Genomic DNA, 19496 nt, shown 5'->3' with positions numbered 1-19496 from the left:
AGTGTATTTTGTGGATGTTTAAATCTGCTTTGGATAAATATTGTTCATTTTGATTTTGAGGTGTTTAATCTGATTACTTGGAATAATGGTACAGTTTTTTATGAAATTTCTCTCAATAAAATTTACTATAAGTTAACTGATACGAGTTATGTTCTTGATTGGTTAAATAAATGTTGGAATTTATCTTGGTCTAAGAATGTCTGGTCTACTAGGTTAGGACATATTTGGGCCAAATCGGGGGAGTCAAAAAAAAAGCTAGATTTAGATGGTTGCTACTACTTAAAAAGTTAGCTGTTGGTCATGAGTTAAATGCTGTTGATATCCTTGCTAGATTTTGTGATCTGCATAATGCTACAAAGACTTTTGAGCACTTGTTTTTTGAGTGTCAATAAGCTTTCTCTCTTTGGTTTACATTTTTGGGTCATCTTATTGGTTGGGATTGTAAGGATGGTTTTAATTGGTCTGAAATTCTTGCTAGATATGTTAAACCCTTCTCTGTTGTACTTAATGCTTTTTGGCTAGTCTTGACTAATGAAAGTTTTTGGTTTATTTGAAAAAAGACTCAATTAACTATAAATCAGAGGAGATCTTAGAAGGGACATTACAAACCCAGTTGAACAGCAGCAATTTATACATTGAGGCATATATTTCAAATATACAGATCAGAGGGAACTAGCAAGATAAGTTCTATCTTTAAAACTACTCTTACTATTATAAATTAAATATTACAATAAAATGTCTTTAGAATTGATGAAATTATATTTTACAATTCTCACATTGAGTTAGAATTGTTGCCTCAGGACCAAATTAAGGTAAATCCTAAAAGGGGAGATTACAAGTGGTATCAGAGCAACTTTCCTGCCATCCTGTAGGAGGCAGTTAATGCATATAAGAGGAAGAAAATAATGGAGAAAAGGAATACGCACGAGTCCAAAGGAAAGGTAAACAACTACCAATATTATTTCTAGTATATTCTCTAACCTGCACTTATACGGAAACCACATTTCAAAATACATATTTGATATTGATAACCAAAAACATATATAGAAACTTATTAGTATGCACTTAATATTATCCCAGGGAAGTAAAAGAGATCTGTAGTGGGGAGACGTTGCCCACCCAAGTGAGTCACCTACTGAATGTTAATGAAGCAATAGGCCAGGAGGGCACGTGACTGCTTCCGGGCTTGGGTTTGGCAGAATTCAGCCACCACTCCCATCCACTTACTCCCTGGCATAAGGAAACTGTAATCATGGGACAAAGTATGAGCTAGGGGGACAAGACCCACGCCATAGGGGGCCAGAAGGGCATGTGATTGCTTTTGGTTCAATATGGGACGGTTGGGCAAACCATCAAGCCACCCCCCCTCCCCCAACCCAAAAGGGGTTGATGGATCAATCTCATGTTGATCCTTATTTGAGTATCCCAGACAGCATAAACCTTACCATTAGCTACACTAATATAAACCCAGAACTAAATCATGCTAGTGTAACCTTGAAACCAAGATGCGCGATTGTGTTTTCATACTATATATAGAATCTATTGGAAGAAAAACTGTAATATTGATTTCATGGGAGCCTTATATTTCAACACATAGTTTTAATCAGCACTTAAATTCTACAATCTCTAGTCTAGGTCACCTAACCCCTTCAAACTATTAAAAAATTAGTTTAGTTTGACATAAATAAGAGTGTCTTAGAAGGAAAAGGTTTGAACAGAAAAAAATGGAGAAATATTTTTGGAAGCTCACCTTCACTGAATTTGGGACCAAACCTCTGTATAGTGCACCAAAACCTTCATTCCTCACAGTTTGCCTGAAGGTATCAATCATACCCGAATATTGAAGAGGAGCTTTGCTTCTTCCATCTCCCGTTACAATAGAAGAAGCATCTTTCCACCCAACCATTTGCATTCTCCTCCTTATCACATCAAGTGGATAAGCTACAGTTTGCCCAACAGTTCCTGCAGCAGCTCCACAGGCCAATTTTGTTACAACACTCAGCTCTGAGCCTTCATCTGAACCAAAGGGTCGGGATTTGAGCAACCATTCTTTCAGAGACTCATAAACAGCAAAGTTAAGACCAACGTATGGAATCTGAAAACAGAAACGAAACTTCAGATAACTCAATTGAGTTGCTCAATAAGACACATAAAAAAAAAAGATAAAATATCCCTGTGAGATTAATCCAAGGAAAATGAACACATATCTAAGCTCACATGAAGACAATACTGTATTAGCCAAACACATGTTATTAGTTCATAGAACAGAAAGAGCCATAAGCAAAGGGAAATAGAAAATGAAAGGTTGCACATACAAGAAGACAATTACTGTTGCTTAACGAGTTAGATGCCAACATCCAAAATAATTATCTTTCTGAAGCTCTCTACAACAACCTGGAAAAGGTGGCAATTCAATTTTTCCTCATTAAAAAATCCTGGGGACAAGAGTTTATGAGCATGCAAATAATTAGAAAGCTAATTCAAAATTTGATAAACTGCTATGGTTAAGGCTTGGGCAACAGCAATTGATGTTATTTCCGATGTGCCTCAGATGAGTACTATTGCAACTTCTTGTCTCTTGGGGTGTAAGAAGCACTTACTATGCAGGAAGAAGGTTATTTACTTGAGCTGTTTGAAACAATCATCTAGATATTCATTTGTTACAGAGATAAATAAACTAAAACGCTAGAGTTTTCAGGCTGAAGCCTTTTATTCATGGCCACTGCCAGAGAAATTACTCCCCAACTTGCCATTTGGAGAAAAAATGGAGGTGTAATTTTTTGAATAGCAGATTAACTATTCCCCACAATCATATTCGGAGGTGAAGATACATTTTATGACGAAGCCATGATTTGTATGTTCTCAAAAGTTCTTTTCTTTCTGTGGAAAATGAAAAATAATCATGTTTTTAGGGGGGATATTAAAGCCCCTACTAACTTAAATGGTGATGTCAGGGTTTACTTTCTTGATTTGCAAGTAGAAAAGTTGATTATTGTGCCTGAATCAGAATTTGGGAATTTTATTAATGGGGATGCTTTGAACTACAGGCCATCGTCTATGGTTATCTTCTAAATATTTCCTACGAAAGACCCAGTTCTAGATTGGTCTATCAGTATTAAACACTCATAGAAAGATTAATAGGATTGGTACCTAAGAAGAGAAAAACGGTGGCACAGTTTGGATATAGCAACTAGTGAACAAAGATGACTAACAGGTGAGGAAATGGGGAACAAAATTTTTTAGGGGAATGTGCATAACAGCCAAGGTTTGTAGAAAATGGGAGCAGTGTGAATAAACACATGACAGGCAATGAAGAACTTATGTAAATACAATCATTGAGGCAATAGAGAATATGGAAAGGATGTCGAGGTTATAGTAGGTGGTGGTCGGAGAGGTGTCTTCAAATCAGAGCATTGTCGCAGCTCCTTAAACTAGTTGTTCACTTCATCAGACTCACAGATGGCTCTTGCCAATAGACCCCTTCCTGTCACTAGTTATGGTCTTCCAAGGAAAAAAGAGTTTATGATAGAGAGAAGACTTACAGACATAATTGATGAGGTCACTAGTACCAGCAATAACCTAGAGGAGCCCCAGCCTATGGTGATCCCTCAGAGAGCAGACAGAGAGACCTATTGGAGAGGCACAGGGGCCTGGTAATTTTTATTATCACTGCTATTTTGGATGACAAGGAGGAGGAGTTCAGTCCTCGTCAATGACTTTTCTATTATGCTGTTTTAACACATATTACCCTAGCTCAAGTTTTGTAGTATTTGGTGTGTTCTATGGACCTTAAAAATTCAGTACTATCAGTAGTATCTATTATTTGGTGATATGTTTTGTCTAACTCTGTAATACTTTTGTTAATATCCACATGAGATACTCTCTAAAAAAATTACCTCGATATAAAAAAAAGCAAAAAAAATGCAAGCAAATAATGACTATACTATTAAACAACAAGAATTCCTACTAAAAACTGAAAGAAGCATGTCAGAAGCCTGTCCATGCTTTAAGAAGCTTACTTCCTATGCCCATGTTCCAGTCCAAAATGAGCAAACAATTCTTCATAAAATACATGTTTTGGAATGGAAGCACAAGAAATGCCTGTGAGTGGTTTTCAATTTGCAGCCCAGAAAAATGTGTATAACTCGTCCTTAAATACAACGATGCAATTGGTTAAAAACTTAAATGTACTATACATTTGATAAATCCTTTTGTAATATATGAGTACAGATCAACCGTAAAAGTCCAAAAGAATTCACTTCTTTCACACCAATCATTAGCAAATAAACAATGCTTCATTCATTTTAAAATAATTAGGAGGCAAGTCTCCTTCAAGCAAGAATCCTGTATTAAATGTTCAATGGCAATGAATGCAAAACATTCTCACTCACCACTCCAATTACAGATGGCAACCAGCCTTTATACAACGCTCTTGGACCTTCTTCACGGAATACAGTTGACAATGCATGGAACATTCCTCGGTACTGATAAGGTGACTTTTCTGTCTGCAAATAAAACAACACAATCCAATTTCATAGATGTGCATAAAGATACCAGTAGTAATCTTAACTGTAACAATGCACCTCACATGCACAAAGATGGCCACCAGTCTAGGAAAACAAATTGTAAAAAGATTTAACTAAGATCCATGCAGAGTAACAAGAATATTTAATTTCAGCTGTAGCAAACCTGAACAGTTAACCTTCCCCGAACCATGTCCATTGGGTACGTTGCAGACATTGCAATTATTCCTGCACAAGCTCCTGCTCCTAGACGTAGAACGGGTGTAAGTTGTGCTTCTTCTGCAATATAGTGAACCAAAAGATAAATGTTATTTCATGAAAGTACACGTGCATCTCAATCTTCTAACACCTTTGTGTTGAGTCAAGCAGACTAAGCAGTTATATTGCTATAGTTCCAAGGAAAAATGTCACATGGGGTTGGATTTATACACAATTAATTACAGTGAACCAAGGTAAATCAACTACAAGACTAAAAATAAGGTATCCAGTTAACACCAGAACAATAAAGCAAATTGACAAGCAGAGAGAGGAAATGTGAAACATATCAACCTAAGGACTACAACCCATGGACCTGCTTCCAGGTAAAAGGTCTCCAGCTGACAGAAGAATCATAGACCTATTTTAGCAGCAACGAGAGGAAATGTCTATTAGATCAAACTGAGGACCAGACCTATAGACATGCTTCCAGACTTGTGAAGTCCTAGGCATGCAAATTACAGAAATAATAAGGGCAAATATCTAAAGATACAAGTTCCAGTATGGGTGCAGGTACAGATATAACAATATGGCAAAAACAATTCCTTGGGTACAAAAGGGTTCAGCTATATATGTGCGTCTGTGTGTTCAAAATTATAAATTATGAATTATAAAATATAAAAAGAGTGATACTTATAATTGCAATAAATAGGATATTTATATACCTCATCCATAATTTGCAAAAATTTGAATATTCATAAATTCATAATTCAATCATTTGTCAAATCAAAATCAAAATGTCATTACACAATGAAAATAGCAACCTTCAAATCCCTATATGGTGGCACCCTCCTCGGAAAGGAAAGTATCTCTTTACTATAATGCTTTGGTGACAAAGCAAACACTAAGAGATTAAGGGGGCAGTCATCTTGTTCAAACAAACAATGATGATCTTTTGCACATTTTTGAAAAATGTTTCCATTGGGTCATGTTCCTTGGCTTCTATTATATTTCTTATTTTCTCAACCATGGAGTTCATTTCATTATAAATTTCACCCAAACATAGGTAATATGTATCAGCACACCTGATCATGCTAATGATGGGATCAATGAAACTCAGAACATAATCCACACGAGCCACCACTCATCATATAGGATCAATGCTTTTACTTTTTGGGCTCTTTTTGTGCTTGACTACCTCCATACAACACTCCACAAGCTGTTGATGGCCATAGAACTAAATTCCTCTCACACATTCACAAGTCATCTTAAGATGATCGTGTGAGAGGCAAAACGAGTTTTGAAACCTAACATGGTGTAAAATAATACATGTCACATATTAACAACTCAAATTTAAATTTTAAAAAACTAAAAATAAAATCTAAATTCGTAAAATTACCTTCACCAACTCCAACTTGAAGGTCTTGAAGATGCCTTGTGACATATAATGATTGGTCACAAACATTTGGATCACCTCGCCCTCTATGTAGATTGCAGTGACCCACTCAATTTGTGTGCCCATCTTTTGCAATATTAAATTGAGTGAGTGGACTACACATGTTATCATATGTACCCTCCAATATAGACCCAACTGCCCTAAAAAATTAGCATTGTCTGATACGTGACTTGGACAATGTTTTCAAGGCCAACCATTTCAATGGATTCTAGAAGGATATTGGCAATGAAAGTTGCATCTCTTCCTTGCCCTTCAAAATCCACTACCTTAGAAAACATCCCCCTTTTAGGAGACAATTATAATATTGATCACTGGTCTATTTTTGCAATTTTTGCATCCATCATAAATGATGGACACATTTGTTCTGGGCCATGTACCTTGATTGCTCTCAATGATGCCTCTACGGAAGCTTTCTCCTTCACTGATAAGGTGGTTCACACCTTTTCATATCCAAGACTAACATAATCAAAAAGTGCATTGGAAATGGTCATCAACATATCCCGCCAATAAGGTGATTTAACAAGGTTGAAAGGAAAACCATTGCCATAAAAGCAATGAGCAATGCTTTGATCTACACTCCCCATCACTTCATTCTTGAAGGACTTCTCCAATGGACCTCTTTTACACAAAGCCAAAACATTCTCATCTCCAAAAGATGGTGGCATTGGCATGAAAGGATGAGGGCCAGCTAGTTGTGATAAATCACTAAGGATTTTGCAAACTTTTTTTGCAAGAGGATGTACAAGAGTCTTGAATTTATTACTTGCTACATCAACATCCTCTTGCTCTTTTTAATATATACCAATATTTGATGCTTTAGCAACCCTTTTTTGTTAGGCCCGGGACAAACTCTTATTCCCTATAATGGAATAACGCAAAAGTCAGCTTTCAGTCAAGAGCACAAGCTCTTATACTCTCTTGCGCAATGGCTACAATGCCAAAGATAACCCCCACCACCAAGAAATTCAATCATTGTTGTATGTCCCCAAAGAGGTGACGATGAATCAAATCTAAATGAACTCTACATTTGGGGCAACTGAACTAGATTACCAACCATTTTGTATGAACCCAAAACAAAAACAATTACAAATTAACAACCCTACAACTTCTAAAATAATTAAAGTTGGCATTCTAACCCCTTATTAAGCATAAAATGTTCAAAAAAATATTGAAAACTTAGCAAACAAAAAGAATTTAAATTTGAAAAAAACTTTAGAACTTGAAAAATCTTCCAAACAAGAGTAACTCAAAACTTGAAAAAATGGAAGATTTACTCACCTTTGATGGTTAAATCTTATTTGTGCAACTATTTCTCCCCTTTTGGTGTAGCTCTAACTCTCTCATAGCCCTCACCTTTGAAAAATAAGAATCAACCTTCAAAATCTTCGCTAAGTGGGTCTTTTTTGAAATGAGCGGAGTAGGTTCATCTAAAACCCTAAGCGAGGGCAGCAATGCAAATGATGAGGACAATGGTGGTGGTGATGTTGCAACTAAGGGCTGGTGGGTGAGTTGGCTCTTCTGTGGCTGGCTCTTTTCATCTATTGTGGCCTCTTCGTGGCCACTTTTCCTTGGCAAACCAAGATCTTTCTTGTGCTTTGGGTTGGGGAAGTTGTTCCTCCATTTGGTTCTTGACCTACTTTGCATTGAGTGTATTTTCTTAGTGGTGAGTTCTAGGATCATTGTTCTTCCTTGGCTGGTCCCCTTTCTTTGGTTAGAGGTTGTGGCCACAGGTAGTTCCTCTATCCCCTGTGGTTTCTAGTTTGTTGGTGCCATTTTTGGGAGCGATGTTTGTCCAGGATGTAGTGTTTCGTTTGAAGGGGTCAGTGGCTTTGTGGCGAGCTGCATGGTTGTTGTCTTTTTGATGGCTCCGACTGTGGCTTCCATTGCTATTTCTTGGAGCTTTTTCTCTCAGCCTGTTGCTCTATTTGGTGGTGCTAGGGTTTTATTCCTATCTCGTGGGGTTGAGGCCCTTTCTACCTCCTCTGGGGGTTGTGTTTGGTGTTTCTTGTGGGATTTGTTCTCTCTCTGTGCTTTTATCTTTAGCCCCTATTCTGTTGCTTTTGGAGGCAGCATTTTTGTTTGCCCTCTTTGTGTTTTGTTGGTTTCCATCTCTCTTGGAGCCATTTTTCTGGATTAGCTTTATTTTTGGTTGAAGCTTCTCTCAAATTTTGAGGTGTTGTTTGGCCTTGCGAGCTTTTTTGGAGCCCTATGGTCTCTGGTTTGCAAGTTTCGTTTATGGGGTTGTGTTGTCCTTTCCTTGGTCTTTTTCTTTGTTATTCCTATTGAGGTGGAGTCCTCTCCTATTGAGATGGAGAGTCTTCAGGTGGGAAAGACCAAGGCTTGGTTGTCTCAGCTACTTTCTTCCTAAACTATTGACCCTTCCACGGTGGTGGAGTCTCCTATTGAGGTGGAGATTGGTTACGTGGGAAAGGTTGGAAGCTCTTATTTGGAGGCATTTGCTACCTGGTTTTGAATCTGTGGCTGCGTGGGAGCTAGGGAGGCTTGGTTACGGCTCTTATTGTTGTTGGGTTCTTCCTCTGCTTTCCATGTTGAGGTGGGTCCATCTTCTATGGAGGTGGACATGGTCTATGCTGGAGAGGTGGGGAACTGCTGTAAGGGGGCCTATATTGTTCTTTTGTTGATGGTTATGGAAGCCATTCCAAAACCCATGGTGTTGGTTTGGGGAGCCTACAAAAACCCCTTATTGCTGCCCTTCTTCATGGCCCTTGCTTTTTGGGAGGTGCAAGTGCTATCTATTTCTTATAGGATTATGGGAGCCTTTATAAAACCTACTATTCCAGTATATTTTTTATGTAATATCTTTTTGTTACTGGAAATGAAGGTTATGGGAGTCTTGCCAAAACCCATGTTTCAGGTTATGGGAGCCTTGCAAAACCCTTCGCTAATGTGTATCTGATATCTCTTGTTTGATGGCTTTGGACTTGTGGGTGTATCAGCCAGATCTTTGATGCCTAGTTGCTAATGTTTGGTTGTTAGTAGGTTGCTGGTAGTCTTTGGTGTATATTTTAGCAGTGCTCTGTTTATGGGTTTTGGATTCCCACTAAGTCCACAGGGTTTTGGGTCTCCTCAAAAACCTGTTTGACCTTTAATCAAAACCAGTGGTAGCTTGGAGGGAAAAAAATGCAATTTTGACCTTTTGTGTTTATCAAATGAGGTGAAAAGTTTGTTATGCCCTCATAGGAGTCTTTTTTAAACATTTTTTTAAGTTTTTAAGACACCAAAGGCCATGGGCATGCCTAGGCAGCCAGCTTGAGGCACATGGGCATACTTGAGGGCATACTCGGGCCAAATCAAGACACTTTTCAAACCCATACAAGGATGGCAAAGTAAATACAAGCACCCGGAACACACCCACACAAATATATATATATTTTGGGGATGATAGGCAGGAAATGTCCTCACCCCATCCCCTTTTTTTCTAAAATTTTTGAAACACCCCTAGCAAGTCAAAAAAATTGTTGGGTATGTTAGAGGGCATCAAAACATTCTCCATCTATCTCAAGTATGGCCAACATATCCAGGCACATTAATTATTATTTTTTTTAAACTTACAACCTTTCAATCCATATTTGGTTTAACCGTTTATGACATGCCATCTAAGATTTATAAATAATAACAAAAATAATTTGCGCCATGAAGATTTGTGTGGTTTTTAAAGTCTTCAGCCTCGACCCCCATGAAAGGTCCTGCCCCTCAACCCAATTGGGGACATTGCCCCGAAACCCACACCAAACTATAAGTCTAACCAGGTAATAGACCAATGATTAATCATGATCACAAAATCTACAAAATGAATATAACATGTTGCAAATCTCTACATCTTCATAATTGAAGTCACAATCAAGGATGATCTTGTTTCATACATTGGACAGCCTATCAGTATACAAGGACTATCATAGAGCAAGTTGGCATGCTACAATCATTATATTTCTAAATAAGACTTAATTCATAATTGGTAGGAAATACTACTTTCGTAACGCAAAAACATATCAATCATGCCCCACACAGACAACTCATAGAACAATCCCAAGGTAAGGACAAATTGGAACATAACCAATTACCTTTTTGCTTAACCATTCATCTTTGTTAATGAGTTTAACAACAAAAAGGGCAGTTGTGAAGGCTTCAAGAAAACTTCAATAATAAATCCTTCACCTGAATATACACACCAAGAAAATCATAATTCCTATTCAATTATCCATGGTCACAAAAGTTCTATAGTGTCTATGATGAATGCTTTATCAATGTTTATCATAGGAACAATTGAAATTTCCTTAAATTTTAAAAAATTTCCCTGTTTTTTAATAGCTATCCCTTGTCATCCCCTAAAAAGTGGCCAAAAAGAAACCCATACCAAAAGCAAGGAGAGTAAGTGAGACTAATGCAAAAGCAAAGAATGCTATTTTATGTGGGTTATCTAACTCTGAGTTTGTGAAGATACTGCATTGGAGGACTAAAAGGAGATTTGGGACAAGCCTTATAAAATCTGTGAAGGTGATAATAAAGCGAAGGAAGCAAAACTTCGAATCTATTGAGGACTATTAGAAAGTCTGAAGATGAAGGAGGAACAAAATATTGTTGCATAACTACTTTGGGTTGCTGAAGTTGTCAATACCATCAAAGGACTTGGTGAAGAAGTGAAAGAATCGACGATTTTCAAAAAGGTTCTCAAACCCCTTCCCTCTAAGTTTGATTCAAAAGTCTCTACAATTGAAGAAGCCAAGAATTTGAATAGCTTGACAAAAGATGAGTCACGTGTGATTCTAACCACATATGAGATGAGGATTGTGAATGATATAATCAGACTGTGGAGAAGATTCAAATCCAGAAGAAGCAAATTTTGTGAGGAGAATAAAAAGAGGTTCTGACAAGTATAAAGGTAAGTTACCATTCAAATGTTTCAATTGTGGTAAAATTGGGCACATTACTTCAAATTGTTCCTTTAGAATAGGTAGTGACCAGATGCCACAACATAAGAGGAGAAATGGCTTCTATGCTAGGGAAGATGGCTACTCATCTAATGAGTATGATCAGCCACACCTCCAAAAGTGAAAAAAATGCTCTATTCATGGCAATGGAAACCCTAGATTGTGATGAAGAAAAATTATTTTTCAAAAATGAAGAAGAAGATGCTGAAATAGTTTTTGAAGAACTTCATTGTGCTCACAGAGTGATCAAGAATCTTAAGAAAAGAATTGCGGAGAACAATACAGCTAAAGATAAAATGTCAAGAGTCTTGAGAAATCAGAAAAGTTGATCCTAGATCTAAAAGTTTAGATGGAAGCAAAAAGGAGAGGAGGTCATAACAAATTATTTAAAGGCCAAAAAGAAGGATTGTGAAAGACTTGAAGTAAAAGTGGTATCCTTCAGAAAGGATATGGAGAAAGCAAACACTCAAGTAAGCAAGAATTTAAAGTTTGAAAAGAGTACTGAGATCCTAGATGAGATTATATGCAGTCAGAGAGCATCGCACGTCAAGACCGATATTGGTTTCAATGAAAAGCAAATCAGTAAGAATTCTAAGCATTCCATGAGGGCACGAACAGGCTCCAGAAGTTCAGAATCTGATCAGTCCAAGGTGATTGAGGACAGAAAGAAGATGAAGGGTTCATCCATGTTCACAAACAAACAAGGAAATCCGGAAGACAAAATATAGGACTAGTGTACAATACCAAGTTCAATCATTCTTTCTTTGGTTACTATTTTAACTGCAATCATTATGGGCATAAGGCAATAGATTGTAAAAAGTTTCCTACAAGGAAGAATAATTTTGTGAACAGAAATGCATTTGCTCCTTTAGTTGATTTCAATATTGTATGTTACAAAGGCAACAACTTTGGACACATTGCAAGACATTGTCAAAGTGGTTTTGTAAAGGCTTCTAAACCAAATAAAAAGGAAAGTATTTCCACAAATCAGAGGAATGGATTTGTGAAGTTGTGTTAAAGAGAACAAGTGGAATAGAACCCTGAATGATCAATAATCGCTCATACCGCAATTCATGCACAAACTGATAAGAGTCAAGGATCCAGTGATGAAGGCTATAATGATTCCTCTAGTACAAAGAATATAAAACCATAGAAGAAAGTACCGGCAAGCCTATTGTGCACAGTTGTAGGACAGGATGTGATGACCTCAATGAAATCAAGGAAATAGAATGCCTTTTGGGACAAAAAGATGAAGGTTGGCCATGGTACAAAAAGTGATTCTAAGATTCCAATTTCCAAGTCAATCTTAAGAAAGAACCATCACACTGACGCTATGCCACTCTGATTTCAACAATTTGATTATCATACCCAAATCGCATCTTCCTCTCCAAATCCACACTGAACATAGGAAAATCCCAATTGCTCCAACCTATTGCAACCATCATAGTGTTATAGTCAGAAGTGTAAAGCAATATCCTAGAATGTTGGCATAGATCACTATTCACTATAATGGAGGCAAGAATTTGAATTAAAAATGTAGGATCTCTCACAATTAGCTGCAATAAAGCTACTAATGGTTCAACAACCACTTGATCACAAACTGAGGGCATTAACTTCGAGAAACAAGGGTAGTGGTAATCCTCACGTAACCTCATAGGAGACATGTGCATAGATATAGTTGTAGAGACACCTTTTCTTTCAGCTAAAGCTTAAACATTCAATATTTGGTTGTCAATCGAAAGAGTGAATCCAACTCATTAACCTGTTGTGAATTGCAATCTCTTGCAATTTGTTTGGAGAGTGGTTTGTCGTGCAATCCCCATCTTGACTCAATACTTCACTGATGGAAAATGCACCGGGGTCCCAAGTTTCATGTTCATTTTCAATCTTATCATATGATTCCAGGATAGCTTCTTTATCCAATTCGAAAAGCAGATTATCATAAGTCACATTAGCTTCAATCTCAAACAAGGGATTATTAACAAGCTGAAAGTTATCCTCGTTTCCAAAACCAAACCTATTGTTTACCATTTACCAAACCTTCATTATCTGATTTCTCCGGACAACATTTCGAGTCATAGGGCATCTATGTTGTCCAATTCCTTAATCTCATCATTTCTTCCTTTGCCTTATGGCTCCTTGAGTGTTTAGTTACTACATCTTGAGTTTTTGTTTCTTGTAATGATTGTTGACCATATATTAATTTAATTTTCCTTTGTTTGTATAAATCTAAGGCATCATGACTACAAGCTGCCAATCTCTTCAAACTCGCATCCTTTGGTGATCATCTACTAAGGCCTTCAATGCTATTGGTTGAGATTCTTGACAAGATGAGCATGTGTGTGAAATTCTCGATGCATTATTTGAATCAAAATTCTGAGTTTGGAAACTCATCTCTGGTTCATCTAAAGTGTCCATGCCTTTGCTTGATTATCTGCAAGTTTTTTCTTGCTTGAGAAGCTATCATCTTGGCATGTTCAGCTTTCTCATTCCACCATTCACACAGTCGTAGAGTCCTCTACACATCTTCAGCACTATCAATTAGTTTTATTGGTTCTTTACCTACCATTGCTTCCTCAAAGAGTTTTCTCATTTGCTTGTCTCTATCCTTCTCTGGTTTTGTGCTTTTGTTGATTCATTTCTTTCCATTCTCTCCTGTGACCCATAACTGTCTTTTCTAATCTTCCAATGTCACAATTCCTTGTTTATTTTACTCAAGGTGACTTAAACTGTTGTATAACATCTCTTTTGATTCACTTCCATTAGGAGTACTCTTCTCATCAACAATCACTGACTGATTGGAGGAGACCATGTCCTCCTCAAAAGGTGAGAAAGAACAATGATCAAAATCCTTGTCCCTAAGTGACTGCACACAATCTGTTACATGATCAATGGATTCAATCTCTTCAATGCAAGATTCTTGGAATGAAGAATTAGAATTACAAATGTCAGTCTTATATAGACTTGATCTGAATGTCAAACCAAAAGCCTCTCGCCTCATTGAAATGAATGGATTCATAACCTATAGCGAGTTTGAAGCCATTATCCTTTTTGCTTTCAGCCTGCCCAATATAAAGAGGTGTATTCAATGTTCTTGTTTTAGCTTATTCCTCATGTAGAGTCTCAACATTAGATGCTCCTTGATGCTCAGTCTCATAGCCCTTCTGAAATGAGGTACCTATTTCCTTTGCAGTAGAAAAAGCATATGAAGGTTTGATTATTTCCTTGTTTTTAGAAATGTTAGAAACCATATCCTCCTTTTGAACCTCCTCAAATGAGGGTAAAAGATTTTGAAAAGTAGGCTTATTATTAGCAGAGTCTTCAGTTGTGATGTTTGGATAGGTGTTTGGGCAACCTGTCTATTTCACCTTTCCAATCCACTCCTGTGACTTTTTGTCTTTCTCTTGTGCATAGTTCATTCTTACTACTATCATGATCCCTTGCACTAGAAGATCTTCTTTCATTTTTTTTGCTCTTCTTTTTAGCTCAACACTTAACTCAACCCATTTAGCTAAATTTCTGTAACTCCTTTGGAGTGTTTGTTTTAATTTCAACATCAGTTCCTAAATCGTCTTCATCTTCTACACTCCCACAACTGATTTGAAATCAATTTTGAAGACTCCCCAACAGGCTTGCAGGTTAACTTGGTTCTGATACCACTGTAATGTCCCTTGTGGATTCTCTTAGGGTTTTGGCTATTATTGAAAAGATTCTTTGATCTACTAGTTGGCACCCAAGGGTAAATTGTGTTTATACTCTTTAAGGTCTTGCTTGAAATAGTGTGATTGAGAGATAAATGTGTAAGACTTCTACAATCCTCAGAAGCTTGTGGTAATCCTCATGTAACCATTAAATGTGTAAGACTTCTACAATCCAGAGATAAGGTTGTAGAGACTGACCAAACTGTATTATTCTCTCCAATTATCATCAATGCTATAATCCTTCTAAACACTATTATGACTGAGTTTATGATCTCCTTCTTTCTATAGATTAGTTTTCTAAGTGGTTTACGTAAATGACCTAGTTGCGGTTGTAAGTTCAGAGATTTGGTATGCACAAGTAAGAGGTTGTGTGAATAGAAATTAAAGATGTCATTGTCTATAATGCCAAAAAAAAAATAAGGTTCAAATCTGAGCAAATGTTATGATATAGAAGGGTTAGAACTGAAGGGTTAGAACTGATCCAAATGAGCAAATGCAGACAGATGAATATCAGATTTGATGTTAAGATATTGTTTCAATAATAATGGTGCCAACTCTGCTTATATGTGGAATGATAATGTCTGATATAACTTCTGATGCTCAGTCCCGAAAGATGCCTGATCTAAATTTAGATATAGATTCAGAATACCTGTGTAAGAAAGAATATAATTCTGATTTTTACATTGATCTGATTGCTACCTCTGATTATTGTCTTCATAAGCCATTGAATGAATGGCACTACGCGATCACTGTTACAGAATATAAGCCTGCTGATCAGGCGGTCTGCATATGTCTTCGCATATAAAAGATATGAAATAGATGCTATATAAAATGGACCTGCCAATACATTAATATAAATGTAAATTAGTGGTTTGACAATCCTTGTTTGCTGTCCCAGATTTTATACATTGTATTTTTTGCAGCTTAGAATGCCTTCCCAGTTCACAATTGTCTTTTATTAATGCATCCAAGTTTCCATAGGTCTGTGGCTCTCCTAGCCTTTGAAATCTGAATTCATTATTCAATAATAAATTCCTCTCCATTTGTGGAGTCCCACGTTTACCTTTTAATATCCATTGAATGGATATACACCAAAGGTTGTGCCTCTTCCATGGAGCGGGTTTCTCCAATAGCCATGTCCTTTACCTTGAGCACTCCACTTGGATTTATTCCTTTGCAATGTTTATTTATTATAATTTTAAATTTGACTTACGTTTATTCTCCCTTTGAGCAGACCCTCCCTTCATATTCATTTCATGCAATTAACTAAAACTATAACATGATTTTATTGATTATTCTTTTGAGCAGGGTTATCTTACAATAAGTTATTGTTTATGCATACTGGGAGGGTTTAATACATTGAATTTTTCAGGCAGAAGATAAGGGATACCTCTCTCCTTTTTAATGTTTTAAGAGGAAGTACAGGTTCAGGGAGAGTGTTGACTCCCTACTGTAAGATGGCATTGTGACCTTGCAGTGATGTACATAATGTATCTGTGCATGGATTATTTCAAACACGAGGGATAGTATGTCTCAAAGGAAGGATTCAAGTGTCCCTTTGCCATTGATGTCAAAGGGGGAGGGAGATAGACAAAATGCTTGTAAGACAAAGCTTGTTGACAAAGAAGAGTATAAGTCACAGGGGGAACATTTTTGTAGTTTGCCATCAATGACAAAGGGGTAGATTGTTGAACACTATGTTGTCATTGATGTCAAAAGTGCTGTCAATAATATTATGTTCCCCTTGATGTCAAGGTATCCAAAAAGTTGTAATTTTAATTACTTTTGTCATACCATACCAAGGCATCTGAGTTCCAGGAGGATACAGTCGAGCCATGTTGGACATCTCTCTTGCAGAATGTTATTAGCATCATTATGTAGCAGTCTCAGTTGTTTACTGAGGTCCGGAAATGCCTGTTGTATGTTTTTACGGACTGTTGCTTAGAAAATATATGTGCACTGGCATGATGTTTGGCAACACATTTTACCGCAGTGAGATTTGATGTCTTGCAGCTCGAAAGTAAAGTTGCATATGAAGATTGATATTCCAAAGTTTCAGAGGATTTGGTCGAGCAGACAGAAAGTTAGGAGTGACCGAGTGTTCACTATGCTAGTTGACCGACTGTGTCGATGTTCTTAATGGATGCACCAGAGAAGGATAATGTGTGCCAACTGGAAGCATGTGAAGGTTATTTAAAACCAAATGAGTTCATGTTTGAGAAATTTATGAGGCAAAATAAGGTGAAATTGAGAACTTCCTTGTAAAACAAAGAAATTAAAATCTTCCTTGCGTGGTTCAATTTTCCACTCTTCAAGCAAATTGATGAACCATGCAAATAAAATAGAATAAACTTCCTTGTAAAACAAGGAAATTAAAGCCTTCCTTCCACCTCGCATTTTTTCACTCCTTCCTTGTAAAACAAGGAAATTAAGCCTTCCTTCCACCTCGCATTTTTTCACTCCTTCCTTGTGTGTGTCGATTTTCCACCCTTGTCCAATTTGCATAATGAAAGAAGAAAGTGAAATTTTAATGCAATAGAAGTGGAATCTTCCTTGTGAAGTTCAATTCTCCACCTTTCCTTCTAAATCAAGCATTTAGTGAAATTTGAGAACTTCCTTGTAATACAAGAAAAACAAAACCTTCCTTGTCATGTGCAAATTTCCAATCCAAATTGTAATAAATTTTCAAGAGCTAAACAAAACCTTCCTTGTAAACCAAGGAAATTAAATCTTCCTCTTCCTAGTGGGGTTTGAATTTCCACTCATAAATGACAAGTAAAACATGAGTTAATTATTGAGCGCTTGACATTGATTAATGATTATTCAAATGCAAAATCGCACAAGGAAGAATGAGGTCGACATAACAATCAATTGCAAAATCGAATTTTGTTAGCAAATGAAAACATGTTAAGGCAAAGTCGGCTTGTTAAGGAAGGGTGCAACTCTTTGTTGAAATCTGTATAAAGCAAAGGAGACTTTGGAGAATTGTTCCTATAATGCTGCCTAAATTGATATAAATCATTGAAGTTTGGTAATTTCATATGCTATCTAGGAGTATTTGCATGGTTTTCTATCTTCTCAAGTAATTTAGATTTGTTAAGTTATTTTAGTCAAATGGAAGTTATTGTGGATGATTCATAGTGAAACTCGCATGTTCATACTATTTACAATTTGTTGATTATAAGTTGTAGTGCATGGTTAGCCTGAACTCTTGAAACAGGCTTAACTTTGACTGCTGCTCACTCATTGATATGCATACGTTTGATGGTGTTGATGATTGTTAGTAGTGATTTGAACATCATTTGCTTCCCTTAGAAGATCGCACCATCTTTGCCTAGTTGTTCATTGCATGGCAAAACAAAACATGGTTGAGTTTCACCAAGTCATTCATTGTCTCTTGCATTCTCGCAAGCCCTATTCCTTTTTCACTATTTTTATAAGTCGTTAGTAGTAGTAATCAAAGAACTCTATTGCAAATCATTCAAAATTAGACTCGTTGGGCATTTTCTTTACTTTGAAGTGATCATCTCCTAGAACAATTACGTAAGCCCCCTTGGATAACCAGCATATACATTTCCAACGAAGTCTATCTACACATCAATACCTGACAGTATAAACCTTGGAGTCATCTCAATTGATCACCTAGCTCAGCATTTGAGGAGATTCTGTTCAAGAGAGGATAGAGTACTCAATACTTTATTCTGCATTGTACAGTGTCACAAAGCGCACATCAACAGGAATCAAGTTGCAAATCCTATACACACTGAGAGAGTGTTCTGATGCAGATCACATCAGATTGAAGGTTGAATTGTGAAGGTCCATGTAATATCTCTTGTATCTCTTGCTTGTATATTGGGGTTGGTGCCTCATCATCATTTGAGTTGGTGCTTAATTGGTTACATTAGAAAATTGGTGTCTCCTATAGGTTGGTGCCAGCAAATCCAATTGGGGATTGGTGTCTCCATCTGAGGTTGTAATTCTTGTGGGTTGGTGCCTACAAAATATTGCAAGTTCTTTATTAACATTGTGAGGATTGATTTGGGCAGTAGATCCAAGCAGCTATTCTCACTATGGTTTTTCTCTTCTAGGTTTCCACATATATCTGGTGTTCTCGTGTATTGATATGTGATTGTGTTTGTCATTTGCATACCTGCTTTAATGTTAAAGTGAGATGGAATGAAGATAAATTTGGTACATACTGATTCAACAACCTCCCCCTCCCCCAACTCTCAGTATATCTGTGTCTAACACTTCCCTCCTTTTATTTGACTTCCTATGTCTGCAATCCATTCCTTATACTGCTCTTTTCATCCTGGTGATGAAACATACTGCATGATCCGAAACGTTGATTCTTAAAAAAAAAACAGTTTAATCCAGGAACACTCAGATTCAATGGTAAAAGAGATCCACATATTTTTCAAGATTCCCAACCATTTTTTACTTATTATTCCACTACAAATGTTCTCGGGAAATAGAAAAATATCATAGAAGAAAAGAAAAGTTGAAGTAGTTACACTTAGACCTTTATTATCTCTTACCAATTTATCTTTTAATAACTTTTAATAAGAAATGATAGCTATAAAAACATGATTCCTACCTTCAAACTTTTGAATGCAAGGTTGCATGGTACAACTGAATCAACAGAAATCGGGCAGAACATAAGTCCGAAGTG

The 19496-nt window shown here is 36.8% G+C and overlaps 1 protein-coding gene across 1 annotated transcript in view; it reads right to left on the bottom strand.

Moving 5' to 3' along the window:
* Window positions 1–19496, bottom strand: part of LOC131060166 (mitochondrial adenine nucleotide transporter ADNT1) — a 73420-nt gene that overhangs the window by 11469 nt on the left and 42455 nt on the right. Inside the window, exons 5-7 of the mRNA XM_057993296.2 lie at window positions 4690–4802; window positions 4392–4505; window positions 1751–2095 (exon numbers count right to left, since the gene is read on the bottom strand). Coding sequence (XP_057849279.1) covers window positions 1751–2095; window positions 4392–4505; window positions 4690–4802 — 572 coding nt within the window. The remainder of the gene's footprint in view (window positions 1–1750; window positions 2096–4391; window positions 4506–4689; window positions 4803–19496) is intronic.

Source organism: Cryptomeria japonica, chromosome 7 (assembly GCF_030272615.1).
Source record: "Cryptomeria japonica chromosome 7, Sugi_1.0, whole genome shotgun sequence".
Classification (NCBI taxonomy): Eukaryota; Viridiplantae; Streptophyta; class Pinopsida; order Cupressales; family Cupressaceae; genus Cryptomeria; species Cryptomeria japonica.
The sequence above is the reverse complement of the archived record's forward strand: the minus strand, read 5'-3'. Positions and strand labels throughout refer to the sequence as shown.